General features: G+C 37.9%; 1 protein-coding gene across 1 annotated transcript in view; it reads left to right on the top strand.

The window, feature by feature from the left end:
• The window catches only part of TTN (titin), a 229,028-nt gene that overhangs the window by 20,467 nt on the left and 192,023 nt on the right, over window positions 1-16,538 (top strand). The window contains exons 12-36 of the mRNA XM_075286035.1: window positions 1,042-1,308; window positions 1,560-1,625; window positions 2,016-2,274; window positions 4,928-4,985; window positions 5,869-6,072; window positions 6,322-6,464; window positions 6,576-6,763; window positions 7,324-7,554; window positions 7,991-8,235; window positions 8,335-8,555; window positions 8,673-8,837; window positions 8,927-9,095; window positions 9,188-10,866; window positions 10,957-11,238; window positions 11,387-11,653; window positions 11,746-12,018; window positions 12,107-12,370; window positions 12,577-12,837; window positions 12,930-13,190; window positions 13,691-13,954; window positions 14,039-14,299; window positions 14,408-14,668; window positions 15,038-15,298; window positions 15,496-15,637; window positions 15,935-16,100. Coding sequence (XP_075142136.1) covers window positions 1,042-1,308; window positions 1,560-1,625; window positions 2,016-2,274; window positions 4,928-4,985; window positions 5,869-6,072; window positions 6,322-6,464; window positions 6,576-6,763; window positions 7,324-7,554; window positions 7,991-8,235; window positions 8,335-8,555; window positions 8,673-8,837; window positions 8,927-9,095; window positions 9,188-10,866; window positions 10,957-11,238; window positions 11,387-11,653; window positions 11,746-12,018; window positions 12,107-12,370; window positions 12,577-12,837; window positions 12,930-13,190; window positions 13,691-13,954; window positions 14,039-14,299; window positions 14,408-14,668; window positions 15,038-15,298; window positions 15,496-15,637; window positions 15,935-16,100 — 6,858 coding nt within the window. The remainder of the gene's footprint in view (window positions 1-1,041; window positions 1,309-1,559; window positions 1,626-2,015; window positions 2,275-4,927; window positions 4,986-5,868; window positions 6,073-6,321; window positions 6,465-6,575; window positions 6,764-7,323; window positions 7,555-7,990; window positions 8,236-8,334; window positions 8,556-8,672; window positions 8,838-8,926; window positions 9,096-9,187; window positions 10,867-10,956; window positions 11,239-11,386; window positions 11,654-11,745; window positions 12,019-12,106; window positions 12,371-12,576; window positions 12,838-12,929; window positions 13,191-13,690; window positions 13,955-14,038; window positions 14,300-14,407; window positions 14,669-15,037; window positions 15,299-15,495; window positions 15,638-15,934; window positions 16,101-16,538) is intronic.

Here is a 16,538-nt window from a genome sequence, read left to right as displayed (position 1 = left end):
GATATAAAAGAAAAAAGAGAGGGACAGCACCGCACTGTATATAGTGTAGTAAGTAAGTAAAGTGAGAATAAAATCCAGTTTAATGGTTATTCTCACCTGGCCGGGTTGTGAAGGATCACAACCACCATATAGGTTTTGGAACCGTTTACTAGGGGGTTCCTCCCTGGGGGTAGTGTGAGCTGCAACGTCCAATCACCAAGGTGTGAGGATATGAAGTCAAGGACCATCAACAAGGACTGCGCTTTACCCGTAGAATTTTTGGAGAACTATATTTTTATTGAGATTCACACACAAAATATGCAGAGAGGTCTTGCAGGTAGGGTGGAGCCGATCTTGAGATTTCAGGATCGATTTTAAAATCCAATTTTCGATCATTTTCCAGTTGATCGCGATTGTGAAATTTGCTCGATCGCCGATCAGGATCTGATCTTTCCCGATCTAGATCGCTCAACCCTAATTGCAGGACTTTTCTCTCCATATTTTTCAAAACTCAATGGGGGGGGAAGGATTCATCATAATGACTTTGCCACTTTTATAGCATAAAATAGTGACTATTTAATGCCACTTAGAATGCCATTTTCGCAGTGGCCTTGTCTCATTTCTGGAACTAGATGAGAACACGCCCACATGATATTCATTATCAGTTACACCACTTTTGTGACATAAATGATCTACAACCTAAATGTCTAAATCTACAACCGCAAATGTCTAGGGTAGATTTGTGCTTAGGTGCAACTTCATTATAAATTAAGTATTCCCTGTAGTGGTGCAGGGGGCAGCAAGACTGGCGTACAGTACGTTGGTCTTCATGAATCCCCCCATTCTGTTCAGTGACCTTCAGGAACAAATAAAAACGTTACAAAAAAAGTGAACATCAAGGAAATTGGAAAGTGGATAAATTGGTCAGAAGACCTAAAAACTGTTTAAAAGCAGGAAAAATGCCATATGTAAATCATTAAAGCATGGGTAAAAGCAGAGCACATCTTTAAAATGTATGGTTACGTGATCTCAAGATAACAGATTTCCTTTTGGGTGGGTCAGGTGTCAATTGCAGGAGCTGCGATAGCGACTCTGGAGAAAGAATTACCCACAGCACCTTCACAAAAGATCACGAAACATGTGACAGCACCACATTTAAAACCAGCAGAACCGCGAGTGGCGGCAGAGAAAGTCGTCTCTCCACCCTTCTCTTTGACAGAGACAACTGAGGCCTACAAATCCCGCTTTGATGTTGAAATGAAAAGAGATGTAGGCGTGAGTGTTTCAGGTGTCTTAGCGCGTGAAGATAGATTTCAGTATCAATATGAGGTTGGTTATCGAGAAACTTCTTCGCCTTCTTTGATTCTTCGCATAATTTCCGGCTATAGCAAAAATAGTTTCTTTTCAACGGCCCTATCTCCTTACTACTTGCTGCTCTTCTAATGTGTGTGTATTATTAGTTCTTTACTATGCTTCTAACATGACCATATGCAGGAGAAATCCTATACGGCAGTCCACCCAGTACAACTATATTTAGGGTGCTGCCTATAGAAATGCTCACACTCTTCCATATGTTGCAGGCTGAGGAAGCAGCCCGGGTGCCTGAACCAGCAGAAGTCCCGGTTTCTCCACCAACTTTAGTTTCTGTAAGTAACACATTGAAAGGATTTTTTCACCTTTACTTGGAACTTAGCCCATAGTTATATCAATAAGCTTAGTGAATTTAAAGCAAAGTCAGATATTACCAGGTAGGCCACTTGTATAATTCATTTATCTATTATGCATTCGGAGTATTGGTGTTTCTTCCATGTAATGGGAAAGTAGTTATTATTTTGTATGGTTTTATATAATGGAAAGCAAAATGAAAGCATCAGAGCTCTAGTTTAGAATAATGTTAAATGTTTACTTCTGCCTATGGACAGCCATTTGGGCTACAACATAGAACGTTAGTAGCGTATGACTTAGAAAACATATATCTAAGAAATGTGTGAAACTTTTCGTTGATATGGTATTAAACATCTTTTTCTTGTCCTTAGGGATTGAAAAATGTGACAGTCCTTGAGGGTGAGTCTGTCACTTTGGAGTGTACCATTGCTGGGTACCCTTCACCAACTGTGGTTTGGTATCGCGAGGATTACCGAATTGAAAATTCCATTGATTTCCAAATTACTATTGAAGAACAACTTGTACGCCTTGTGATTCGCGAGGCATTTGCCGAAGATAGCGGCCGATTTACATGCACAGCTACCAACGAGGCAGGCACTGTCAGCACTTCTTGCTACCTCCTCGTTCAAGGTAAGCCAATACCACTTGTTTCTTGTTTGAGTTTATTTTGGATGGTGGATCAAAATAGCAAGAGCGCTGAATGTTCGGAGCAGCTGCATTTTATTACCTTCCCGTATTTATGGGGGACAACTGGACAATGACATCTGTGGTCTATTTATGCGATGTCTGTTTTAGCTTATACTCATTTTTTGGTGTTGTGTGGAAGAAATCTTAAGAAAGTGTTCATAAAAATAATGGAGTTGTAGAAAAATGAATGAGCTCTAAAGATAATTTTGTGTTTATAGCCTGATTTGTATTATATTTTAATAGAGATGTAGCAAACTTCAATGTCAAAGTAAAAGTTTGCGATATCTGTGTGTTATTGCCCAATACCTAACCACAACCACAAAAAAAGAGCATTTTTTTAAATTTTACAAGGAAATTTTGAGGTTTTCTTTGTTGAAATTCGTGTGTATTTTCTGCTTGGTTATATAAAGTTACGTGTATACTTTAGGCCGGAAACACACATTTTATGTGGCAGTTTTATAACCAAGGACAACATATTCCTTCCTTTTGGATCCACTTTGAATCAAAAGACTGCAACAAAACAGTGTGTGTAAATTTGTCCTTAAACTCTTGCATTTGGACTGGTTAAATTAGCATTGCATTAGACAACCATTTACTGGTAACAATTGATAGGACTGGTTTAGTGTATTCAGTAGTGTTCTCAGATTGCATGTGAATCGTGTATATTTGTTGTATTTTGTTTAAATGATCATAAGGCTTAATGTAATTGGTAGGAATTATAGTCAATGTGGTTTTGGTGAGCATTTGCTGTGAATCAGGTTGCAATATTTCTTAAAGCAATAATTCTAAGAATTGGTCCTATAACCGCTTCTAAGGAAAATCTCAGTTGTGGTACTGAATGTAAGAAATGCGATTATGCAGTCATTTATGTCCATACTATATATGCCAGTTTCACATGGCAGAATATAGGTTCAGGTATCAGCTGAATTTATGGGCCTAAAAGCAACTCAGGCTATCTTTACACCTCTGCCCGGTCTTCGCCTGGGGATTATGTTCCTCATTCCTCTTTAAAAATGCAGAGAGAAAAGTCCTGCGATCAGCGCTTTTCTCTCCACATTTTCTGCCCTTTTCCGGAGGAGACCCAGTGGACCCCATTATAGTTTATGAGTCCGCGTGTTTCGGAAGGTAACCACTTTTTTAAGCGGATTAGGTTTAAGTCCCCAAGTTGATCCCCTGAACGGAAACCCGAACGCTGATGTGAATCTAACATCAGCTGAGCTGAACTTACCTTGTCAATTTAGTTGAGCCCAATTTGGGAAGATAAATCCAGCTGATACATGGACCAAGTTTTCAGTTCCAAATTCACCCATGGGAATCTGGCCTTATTCCTCAAATATGAAATATGAATGTGACTTTCACAGGTTGTGCTAACATATATGTAACATCTGAACCATAGAGTTTTCAAGGTACTCAAAATGCTGCAAATGAAAATCATTTTTGGGAAAAAAAAAAAAAAATTAAAAAAGTTGTGTGGTGTGCTCCAAAATTTTCCACTTTTTATTACCGGAATATTTTAATAGTTTACTACCGAAATAAATTAGTCCAAATAAGTAAACTTACTAATTGTTTACCACTATCTTGTCTAATTCTTGTCTATAAATCGTGGATTATACAGCGCTTTCGATGATCTGATGAGCGTTCTTGATGCTCTGTATATATCTTCGTTTTGAGGTAGCTTAATGACAATTTTTTTAAAGAGAGATCCTACCTAACACAGATCCCAGTACCTTAGAGATAAAATAGGTATTGGGTGGACCAACTAAATCGCACCGCAAGATCCTGCTGAGCATGCTACTAGAAAGTATAATAGATTGGCTTGTACTTTAAATTTTATAAAATCCACTTCGTAAGAATTTTTGAAGCTATAATATTGTAATTTTTAACTCGGTAGCAAAATTTTTGTTAAAAGGCACACATAACATTGAAAGGAGGAAGACTATGTTTTTTATGTGCATTTTTTCCAGAATCTTTATATGTTACTTCATGTTTTGCATAAAGAATTGAACCTCAATGACACTTAAATGTTGGAACAATCTGGTGTTGACTTGCTAAGTAGAGGCAGCAAATATGGATAGGGAGGTAGTGGAAATATGATAGGGGCAAAATATTAGAAGCCTGAAATTTCTCCTAGTCATAAGATTTTTTTTTTGGTTGCAGAGGGGGAGGATATTGCACCTGTTCATGTGCTACAGTAACCTGATGCAGCTAAATTGGTATCTGTGTGTTAACAGGCAGCCTTGACATATAGGAAAGATGGCTGTACTTTTATTGACAGTTGTTAGGATTCGGTGTTGACTGTATGATGTTTGCGTGCCTGTTTATGAGTTTGTTGTGTTGAGTATAGCAGTGCTGATTTCATAATTTAGTATGGTATATCTATCTTATGTAGATAGAAGATAGATAGATAGATAGATAGATAGATAGGTAGGTAGATAGATAGATAGATAGATAGATAGATAGATAGATAGGAGAGAGAGAGATAGATAGATAGATAGATAGATAGATAGATAGATAGATTTGCCAAGTCATGTTTTGCAAAGTAAATTATTGTATGATGATGTAGATTTTTCCAATCATTCTTGTTTCTTTCCTCTAGTATCTGAAGAATATGAAGCAAGAGAAACTATAACTGAAAAAATGACTGAAGAAAAACAGTAAGTATTTTTTCAACCGTCTTTTTAATGTTTGGGATATATATGATCTTGATGGGATCCATGAAAATGAACAAAAATAGGACGTGTCCTATTTTTTGAAGGTCAGTTGAAATGTGCCATGAAAAAAATGGCCATGAGAAAAGACAGATTGAAATCAATGTGTTCTAAAACGGCGGTGTGACAGCCATTACAAAGAGAACTACCTCATGGCCATTTTTTATGCTCACTGGAATAAGACCGTAGTTTGTAGCAGAGTCTTGTAGTCCACAAAATGACCCATATCTCCATTTTCTGTACTGTCAGAGGGGGCGATCCTTACTGACCAGCGATGATGCTAAGCTGTGAAGAACGTCCCCCATTACTAGTCCATGGACGAGTACAATCGGGAAGAGGGGTCATTCTTCACAGCCCAGCTAGACTGTCAGGAACGCCTTTCTGACAGTTGGCAGAGATTGGTAACGACACCGATATCTCCAGCCCCAGGGCACATAGCCGGCTTTCTAGAAAAAACACATGTGCCTGAGGACATGAAAGGTCTTCTTTAAGCAGTTTCCCGTATTCTTGGGAAAGGTGATAAATATGTGATCACTGGGGGTCCTCTTACTAGAGGGGGGGTTCCGCAGCGCACAACTGCAGTGAGGATCATTTTGATAGAGCAGAGGTTGGGCATGCTCACTGCCACTCCATGCAAAGTATACGGGACAATGGAGACAGCTGAATATAGGAGTTATTTGTTTCCTTCAAATCCATAGACACCAGCACAAATGCCTGACCACTACTCCATTCACATTCCTCCTTACTCCTCAACACAAGAAGGGTGCAAAAGGAATTTTTTAAAATAAATGTTTGTCAATTATTAACACCATTGATGGTTCCTTTTCAGCATAACAGAAGAACAAAAGATGGAAGTGGAGGTGACTGCTCCTGTTGAAACTGGAGAAGGAGTAGCTCCCTACTTCATCAGAAAACCAACAGTCCAGAAGCTAGTTGAGGGAGGCCGAGTTATATTTGATTGTCAGATAGGAGGCAACCCCATGCCACATATTTACTGGAAAAAGGCTGGTGTTCCCCTAAGTACTGGATACAGGTAATACAGTAAAGCACACATGATAAATATATTTTGCAATTTACTAATTTATTATTTTTATGATATCAAAAAGTTTAATATTTTAAGGTTTAAAATCTGTTACATTGAAAAGTATATGTAGAAAGAAATAGTATACTAAAGATATATACTCAATATTATTCTAACAATTATATAATAGACTTGAAAGTAACATAAATATGTAACAACAGCAAAGGACTATATGTATAACATTTACATGTTTCCTTATAGATATAAAGTGGCATATAATAAAGATACCGGAGAATGCAAACTTGAGATTTCTATGACTTTTGCTGATGACGCTGGAGAATACAGCGTTGTTATTCGTAACAAACATGGAGAAGCTACTGAAACTACAAGTCTTCTAGAGGAAGGTAATGGAGGATCCAATGAAAAAAAAAAGAAGCTATTATTGTAAATAGAATTTTCATGATTTTTTTGTCTTCATTTAATACATTATTTTCTTATTTTTTTTGTCTTAACAGCTGTATATGACTCTCAAATAAGGATGCACGAAGAAGCAACTCCATACGTACCTGAACCACAAGTAGCCGAAGTGGCACCCGTGGCACCTCGCGTTGAATATGATAAGGAGTATGAAAGAGAGCAAGCCCTTATCAGAAAGAAGATGGCCAAGGATACTACCATAGTAAAAACTACAATTCATGCCGAGGTAATTGACTACTCAAAACTAAGATTAGCAGAAGACTTTGAGTACATGAAACAGAAGGTTCTGAGTACATCACTAAACCTGAGTTAATTATTAGAGAAGAGCGAATATATTTGTTCGAAAACCTCCACCGCATAGCTTCCGGTGCATAAACACTGCCGGGTCATCACATTTTTAGTGCCCCTCCCACCTTCCCTGACACCGTGAGCTTTGCGTCAGAGGTATTCAATCGAATATATTCGCTCATCTTTATAATTTATTTTATTACTTTAATTATATTGTTATTTTTTAATAAAACAAAAAACTTGAGAGTCTTCAGTAGTTAATACCCTTTTAATGGCTAACTAATAATGATGACAGATTACAACGTTTCGGAACTCTCGGCTCCATTCTCAAGTTTAAATTTACTTGAGAAAGGAGCCTAGATTTCCGAAATGTTGTAATAAACAAAAATACAAACAAAAATACTAAAAAAATAATAAAAACAAGTAAAAATTTTGTATATATTAATGAATGCATTAATAAATCATCATTGCTAATTTAATACAATGACATTTTTGCAGGAGTACCAGCTAACTGCATTTGAAGAGAAATTGATCAGAGAAATTGAATACAGAATTATTAAGATCAGCTTAGAAGAACTTCTTGAAGAAGATGGAGAAGAAATGATTGTCGATGTATCAGAATCTGAAATGATTGAGTCAGGATTTGATATTAAAGTGAAAAGTTACCAGATCCTTGAAGGGATGGGAGTCACATTTCACTGCAAGATGTCTGGCTACCCAGTACCAAAGGTACTTAAAAATTCATACTCATACATCCCGTGCTCCTGTTTTGTTGTTGCTTAGTTCCCCACCATTCTCTATCTTCAGGTGTGTGTTGACACTCAGGAAATGCCACTCAACCAATCACTGGTTGTAGCAGTGACCTGAGTCAGCCAGTGATTGGCGCTATGGCATTTCATGTGTGTTGAGACTGTTTGGGCAGTGGAAATCAACATGGACCCAGGATGCATAGAAACAGGATCATGGTGGATAGGTTACATGAATATTTCTTATATTTTTTTGACTCCTTCTGGGCTTTAAAAAACAATTAAAACATACCGAATGTCTTGTTCTGACATGTCACATTAGACCTTGTGCCTTGGTTGTCTGTTACTCATGGATGGGATTATTTTAAAAGGAAACCACCACCATTAAACTATTAATGTATCTATTCTATTTATTGCAGATTGTTTGGTTCAAGGATGGTAAACGCATTAAACACGGAGGACGCCATCAAATGGAGACTCTCCAAGACGGAAGAGCAAGCCTGCGCATCCCTGTTCTATTGCTTGAAGATGAGGGTATCTATACTGCTTTGGCCAGCAATTTTAAGGGAAATGCCATTTGCTCAGGAAAGCTATATGTGGAGCCAGTGGCCCCAACTGGAGGTCCAGCTTACATACCAGCCCCAGAAGCTGTGAAAAGAATAAGGTATTTCTCTTTCATACATATATATTCACATGGATATTTTGCTTCAGCTGCATTTCTGTCTAGTTAAAATGCTAACATTTTATTATTATACCGTTATAGGTCTGTATCTCCAAGATCGCCAAGTCGCTCCCCTGGACGTTCTCCTGCACGTTCTCCTGCTCGCCGATTGGATGAAACTGATGAGTCCCAGTTGGAGAGATTATATAAACCAGTCTTTGTCTTGAAACCTGCGTCCTTCAAATGTTCTGAAGGCCAAACTGCGAGATTTGACTTAAAAGTTGTTGGAAGACCAATGCCTGAAACATATTGGTTCCACAACGGTAACTAATTTATACTGACTATATTCTTGTTCGGAAATTGCCTACTATTGTACTTGAATTTTTAAGAAAACTTATTAATGCAACAATATTTTAATCGAACTATCTTTAATCTTTTAGGTCAGCAAATTGTCAATGACTATACACATAAAATTGTTGTCAAGGAAGATGGAACACAGTCACTTATCATAGTCCCAGCTATGCCCACTGACTCTGGAGAATGGACTGTCATAGCTCAGAACAGAGCCGGCAAAACTTCAGTCTCAATGACATTGACTGTGGAAGGTACACCATATCTACTTTGTGCCTATAGTCTGATACAATGTGTTAGATGGTACCGTCACTTACTCAGAGTTTGTTCTTTTTATCTGCAGCCAAGGAACATTTACAAAGACCACAGTTTGTGGAAAAACTTAAAAATGTCAGTATCAAAGAAGGCAATAAATTGGAAATGGCTGTGAGAGCTGTAGGCAACCCCAATCCCGATATTGTGTGGCTGAAGAACAGCGACATCATAGCACCTCACAAATTTCCAAATATAATGTGAGTATAATATTATAATGTTATTGGTTTCTTAACCTATTTTACATAGATACACAGCTGATAAAATGATATAAATTTTCTTTAATTTACAGACTTGACGGAAATAAAGGACAAGCAGCACTTAAAATTCAGTCGGTAGCTGGCAATGACGCTGCATGGTACACTGCCACTGCTATTAACAAAGCCGGACGTGACACTACTAGATGCAAAGTAAATGTTGAGGTTGAATTTACAGAACCTGAACCAGAGAGAAAACTGATCATTCCAAAGGGAACATACAAAGCGAAAGAAATTGCAGCTCCAGAGCTAGAGCCTTTGCATCTTCGTTATGGCCAGGAACAATGGGAAGAAGGAGACCTATATGACAAAGAGAAGCAGCAGAAACCATTCTTTAAGAAGAAGCTGACTTCAGTAAGGCTCAAGCGCTTTGGACCTTCACACTTTGAGTGTCGTCTTACACCAATTGGTGACCCTACAATGGTGGTTGAATGGCTTCATGATGGAAAGCCATTGGCTGCCGCTAACAGGCTCCGAATGGTAAATGAATTTGGCTACTGTAGTCTTGATTTTGAAGTAGCCTATCCCAGAGACAGTGGTGTCATTACATGTAGGGCAACTAATAAATATGGAACAGACCATACATCAGCTACATTAATTGTAAAGGATGAAAAGAGTCTTGTTGAGGAATCTCAGCTGCCAGAAGGCAGACAAAGCATGCAAAGAATTGAAGAGCTGGAAAGGCTGGCACATGAAGGTGCCCTTGTAGGAGTAACAGAAGAAGCTAAAGAGAAGCAGAAACCAGAAATTGTTCTCTTCCCTGAGCCCGCAAGAGTTTATGAAGGAGAAATAGCTAGATTCCGTTGCCGTGTTACTGGATATCCTCAACCAAAAGTAAATTGGTACCTTAATGGACAGCTTATTCGTAAAAGCAAAAGATTCAGACTTCGCTATGATGGCATATACTATCTCGAAATTGTTGACTGCAAATCTTACGATTCTGGTGATGTTAAAGTTACAGCAGAAAACCCTGAGGGTACTGTTGAACATTCAGTAAAACTAGAGATTCAGCAGAAAGAAGATTTTAGATCTGTGCTTAGGAGAACACATGAGCCAAAAGTTGCTGCTCTTCCAGTTGAAACAGGAAAACTTCCATTTGAAGTTAAGAAAGTAGATGCAGGAGCAAAAGAATTTGTAAAACTGAAGAGAGCTGAAAGAATTACTCATGATAAAATTTCTGAAGAGTCAGAAGAACTACGCAGCAAATTTAAGCGCAGGACAGAAGAAGGGTACTATGAAGCTATTACTGCTGTTGAGCTGAAATCACGTAGAAAAGATGAAGCATATGAGGAAATGCTAAGGAAGACAAAAGAAGATCTCCTTCATCACACCAAAGAACTAACTGAGGAAGAAAAGAAGGCTCTTGAAGTTGAAGGCAAAATTACTATTCCAACCTTCAAACCAGATAGAGTTGAGCTATCTCCAAGCATGGAAGCTCCCAAGATATTTGAGAGAATCCAGAGTCAAACAGTCGCTCAGGGAGCAGAAGCTCACTTCCGTGTCCGTGTTGTTGGAAAGCCAGACCCAGAATGCCAGTGGTTTAAAAACGGCGTCAAGGTTGAGAGATCTGAGCGCATCTATTGGTACTGGCCAGAAGACAATGTGTGTGAATTGGTTATCAGAGATGTTGTTGCAGAAGACTCTGCCAGTATCATGGTGAAAGCCATCAATGTTGCTGGTGAAACTTCAAGTCATGCATTTTTGCTTGTGCAAGGTGAGGCATCTTTAATCAATAATTCTACTATGGCTTGAAATGTTTTTGCTTTTCTCTTATCTAATATGATGTTATTCCTTCTTGGTGCAGGCAAGCAAGTAATCACATTCACACAAGCGTTACAAGATTTGACAGCAAAGGAGAAAGACACTATGGCGACCTTTGAGTGTGAAACATCTGAACCATTTGTGAAAGTGAAATGGTTCAAAAATGGCGTGGAAATTCACTCTGGTGATAAGTACAGAATGCATTCTGAAAGAAAAGTCCATTTCCTTTCAGTGCTTGTAATTGAGATGTCAGATGCCGAAGATTACTCTTGTGTCCTTAAGGAAGATGAGTCTGTTAGGACCACCGCAAAACTCATTGTCGAAGGTAAGAAGAAGTTTCAACGTAAATAATAAAAAGTAAATTCTGATCATCACTGCAAGAAAATATGTCTATTCTTAATGTACTCGTATGATAATGTTATACACTCATTAAACTTTCTTAATATGGTCTTAAATACCCATTTGTATTACAGGTACTCCCATTGAGTTTACCCAAGAACTTCAGGACATTGAGGTACCAGAAACACAGAATGGAGAGCTTGAATGTGCTGTTTCTCTTGAAGACGCAGAGGGTAAATGGTACCACGGTGATACAGAGATAACCTCTAATAGCAAATATGTCACTTCGTCCCGCCGAGGACGCCACGTTCTTACAATTAAAGATGTCACAAAAGAAGACCAAGGAGATTACAGTTTTGTGGTTGCTGGCAAAAAGACCACTGCATATATGAAAGTAAAACGTAAGTATATTATCTTGTATTTCCCAAAAATTTATTTTACATATTGCTATATTTCTATTGATATCTTACTCTATGTTTTTCTTTTTTAACAGCCCGCCCTATTTCAATCATACAAGGTCTTTCAGATCAGAAGGTATGTGAGGGTGACATTGCTCAGCTGGAAGTAAAAGTTTCTACAGAAAATTCTGAAGGAATCTGGCTGAAAGATGGCGAAGAGATACAGCCCAGTGATCGCATACATATTGTTATTGACAAACAGTCGCACATGTTACTTATTGAAGATGCAACTTCAGATGATATTGGAAAATATACCTTTACTGTACCAGAACTGGACCTCTCCACATCTGGACATTTGTCTGTTTATAGTGAGTGCTACCAAATATCACACAAATTCTAGATTTTCTAGCTGCAGGGTATAAGCCTAGTTATTAATATTACATTTACGTTCCATAGGTGTTGAGATCGTCATTCCTCTTAAGGATGTTCATGCCATTGAAGGAACTAAGGCTGTCCTTGAATGTAAAGTGTCAGTTCCTGATATGACCTCTGCCAAATGGGCAGTCAATGATAATGTAATTAAACCCGATGACCGCGTGCAAGCCATTGCCAAGGGTGCCAAGCAGAGACTGGTATTTTCAAGAACTCATGCTTCAGATGCTGGAATTGTCAAACTGATGATCGGTAAAGTGGAATCCACCTGCAACCTTACTGTTGAAAGTAAGTATTAGTATTGCTTTTATGGGCTTTTAGATCATGTAGACAAATATATCTAGGTGGTAATATCTGTAGAATTACAAGTGGGATTTCAATAAGTCTGGATAGAAACCACCAATATTCAATATTGTATGATAAGCTATTGTAAGAGAGTACTCTTGTGAAGCTTTTGCTAATATTAATGTATCATATTATTTCTTATCTTGCAGAAATCACAATCATTAAAGGTTTGAGCGACAAAACTTGCACAGAGACACAAAACGTTACCTTAGAGGTAGAATTGTCCCATGCCGGCATTGACGCCCTATGGCTTTTCAAGAATGAAGAACTTAAGCCAAGTCCAAAGTACAAGATCGAATCCAAGGGCAAGATATACAAACTGACAATTACTGACATGATGAAGGATGAGGAAGGACAGTACACATTCTTTGCTGGGGAACAGCAAACTAGTGGAAAAATTACTGTTTCAGGTACTGCATACAGTAAATCCGTAAACATTGTAATAAATTTAGTAGAGATTCTAGAACTTTTTCCTTATGGTGTACATTTATCATCCATATAGGTGGTGCTATAAGCAAGCCACTTGTGGATCTCATAGTTGCTGAGTCCCAGGAAGCAGTATTTGAGTGTGAAGTGGCTAACCCAGACTCCAAAGGACAGTGGCTCAGAGAAGGAAAACCCATCAACTTCACTGACAGCATCAAGAGCGAATCATATGGTGCCAAGAGACAGCTTATAATCCCCATCAGCAAGCTTGAAGATATTGGAGAATACACCTATCAAGTTGCAACATCCAAAACATCTGCAAAACTGAAAGTCGAAGGTTAGCTCTTCAATATCCAAAAACATATTGACTGTCCACGATTGTAGTCATGATACTTTGTCACACCTGGCTGAGGGCCAGAACCTGAATAATGAATCTGGAAACTGTCATTTATATTTTAGATAATACAGTTTATAAGCTTATATTCCCTATAATGTAATAGTTCTGGAGCAGCTTTTCTTTGAGCTCCACATCTGTGTTCAGGCTATTCTGTTTACCTATCTGCAGCACTTTTCTCTCTGCATGTTTCATATGGACACCAAGTTTAAACCACATGGACCCCATTATAGTCTATGGGGTCGGTGGGTTACCTTTGGTAACCGCTTTTTTATGCAGATAGGTTTCCATTCAGGAGGTCCCCAAGCGGACTCCCCAAACGGAAAACTGAACGCATATGTGAATAGGGCCTTATCCGCATTTAGTAAGTTCTAACTTTGCAGACTAAAATGTTGTTGGATAATTGTTTTTTTTGTAACATTGTGATTATATTCTTTTTCTAGCTGTGAAGATAAAGAAGACACTAAAGAACCAAACTGTTACTGAGACACAAGATGCTATTTTCAGTGTTGAACTTACTCACCCTGATGTCAAAGGAGCCCAGTGGATCAAGAATGGTGTTGAACTGGAATCCAACAACAAGTACGAAATCACAGTAGATGGAACAGTGCACACCTTGAGAGTCAAGAACTGTATTGTTCCCGATGAGTCAGTTTACAGTTTCAAGCTTGGAAAAATTGGCGCTAATGCCAGACTCCATGTTGAGAGTAAGTTACATACATCGACTTTTGAATATCTTCATAACTATAGCTTTGACAACCCGTCTAATATACAATTATCTTTTTTCTCAGCTGTGAAAATTATTAAGAAACCCAAGGATGTGACTGCTCTGGAAAACACACCAGCAACCTTTGAACTTAGCGTTTCTCACGATACTGTTCCAGTCAAATGGCTCTTTAAGAATGTAGAGCTGAAACCAAGCGACAAACATAAGATAGTATCAGACCGCAAAGTTCATAAGCTTGTCTTGCAGAATGTGACATCTGCTGATGCTGGGGAATACACAGCTGTTGTTGGCCAACTCGAGTGCAAAGCCAAACTGTTTGTGGAAAGTAAGGAAATTATTAATATTGCTTATGATCCCCATTACCAATGTTTTATTGCCTGCTGTCCTTGAAAACCTGTTCGATAATAAATGCATGACTTTTGTTCCTCCTTAGCCTTGCACATTACAAAGACCATGAAGAACATTGAGGTCCCTGAAACCAAAACAGCCTCATTCCAGTGTGAGGTGTCTCACTTCAATGTGCCATCCATTTGGCTCAAGAATGGAGTTGAAATTGAAATGAGTGAGAAATTTAAGATTGTGGTTCAAGGAAAACTGCATCAACTTATTATCATGAACACAAGCAGTGAGGACTCTGCTGAATACACATTTGTCTGCGGAAACGACAAAGTCAGCGCCACTTTGACCGTGAAACGTATGTATACTTGTGCAAATAGTTTTATTTGTATTTATATCATTATGGTCAGTATAATTTATACTACACATGGAAATATGAAATCAAAAATAACTAGAAATACTGTAGATAGGTGTAGTTTTGTCCTATAGTAGACATGGCAGAGGAGCTGACTGCTTCACCAGCCAGTTGTCTTACAGCTTGTAACAGGGCTGTAAGAGGGGAGAAGGGGGTGTGGCTGATATCTTGAAACAGAAAAAATATTTAGGGTTTCCTTATGTATTTATAAATTAATTAATTTAAATATGAGCCAAAATAGAAACAAACGATATAAGAAGAAGGGAAAAAGAAGATTTGGAATGATTCTAAATCCTGTCTATATTTTTTCAGCTATCCTGATTACTTCCATGTTAAAAGACATAAATGCCGAAGAGAAAGACACCATCACTTTTGAAGTCACTGTAAACCATGAAGGCATCACATATAAATGGCTGAAGAATGGTGTTGAAATCAAGTCTACAGACCGTTGCCAGATAAAGGCCAAACAACAGACTCATTCCCTTACAATCCGAAATGTCCACTTTGGTGATGCTGCAGAATACAGCTTTGTTGCTGGAAACGCGGCATCTAGAGCCAATTTGTATGTCGAAGGTAAGTTTATCCGTGCACATCAGGATACTATTTTTTATTGCTCCTTTTCTGTTGAATTTTTTTTAGAAAAGTGGGCCCCAGAGAAAAACATTGGGGCATTTTACTTTTGCTCCCACTCTGGCATACATACACAACACAGTATATATCTATTTCTGGGATCTTAGAATGTTAATTTACACTGTGTTTCTTTCATTTAGCCCGTCACATAGAATTCAGAAAACCTATCAAAGAAATTAAAGTTCTTGAAAAGAAAAGAGCAACATTTGAGTGTGAAATCTCTGAACCTGATTTGACCGTTCAGTGGATGAAGGATGGCCAAGAGATCCAAATCACTGAAAGGTAAGTTCGATTAGGTTTAATTTTTATTAAATAAATATTATTTATGTTTCATATTTTTGTAAAAAAAAGAATGGGGCAGCATTATTCTCATCAAAATCTTGAACCTTGGTTCAAACCTGATGTCCCCTTTATAAGCAAATGAGGCCCATCAGAATTTGATAAAAATCTTTCTGACGTAGCTCTGGGCAATAGGTGTCCCAATGTGAACAGAGATTTAGAAATGTACTTTTAACATGTGTATGAATATTTTTACCAATCTTTAATGTTTTTATCTTTTTTTGTGCCTTTTAAATTTAGGATTAAAATTCAGAGCGAGAGATATGTTCATCGTCTTGTAATTCCTTCTGTTCGCATGTCCGATGCCGGGCAATACTCTGCAGTTGCTGGCGGTAATATGTCCACTGCCAACTTACATGTAGAAGGTCGTGATGTCCGTATCACAACTCCGAAAAAACAGATTGAGGTATATATCCTAAAGTTTATATAATAAATGTTCCAAACATTTAAACGATTACCTAGATTATTATAAATATAGCAGGTGTTAATATAGAAGAAGCATAGTTCTATTGTACAACTTTAACTTTCATCAAATATTGTTGTATCACAATACAACACACTATGGTATCACTATACAAATTTCTAAACAATATCACAACATGCAAGCAAAACCCTAGAAAAGCTCTAAATCCCATCACAAACCCGCAATGACAACACAGATACACATTGTCTGTGCGTAACACAAATTGCAAAGTCATGTTGTTTCTCAAAGCTAGTTATCTCATGCCACACATTTTGAGATTTGTTGAGCCAAGAGGAAAGGTAAAGAAGGACACATCTGGACTTACTAAATAAGCTAAAAAATTATTATACTAAAATGCGTAAATTAATAAATATCTGATAT

This window comes from Leptodactylus fuscus, chromosome 8 (genome assembly GCF_031893055.1).
Source record: "Leptodactylus fuscus isolate aLepFus1 chromosome 8, aLepFus1.hap2, whole genome shotgun sequence".
NCBI lineage: Eukaryota > Metazoa > Chordata > Amphibia > Anura > Leptodactylidae > Leptodactylus > Leptodactylus fuscus.
Note: the sequence above shows the minus strand (reverse complement) of the source record. Positions and strands in the feature narration are given on the sequence as shown.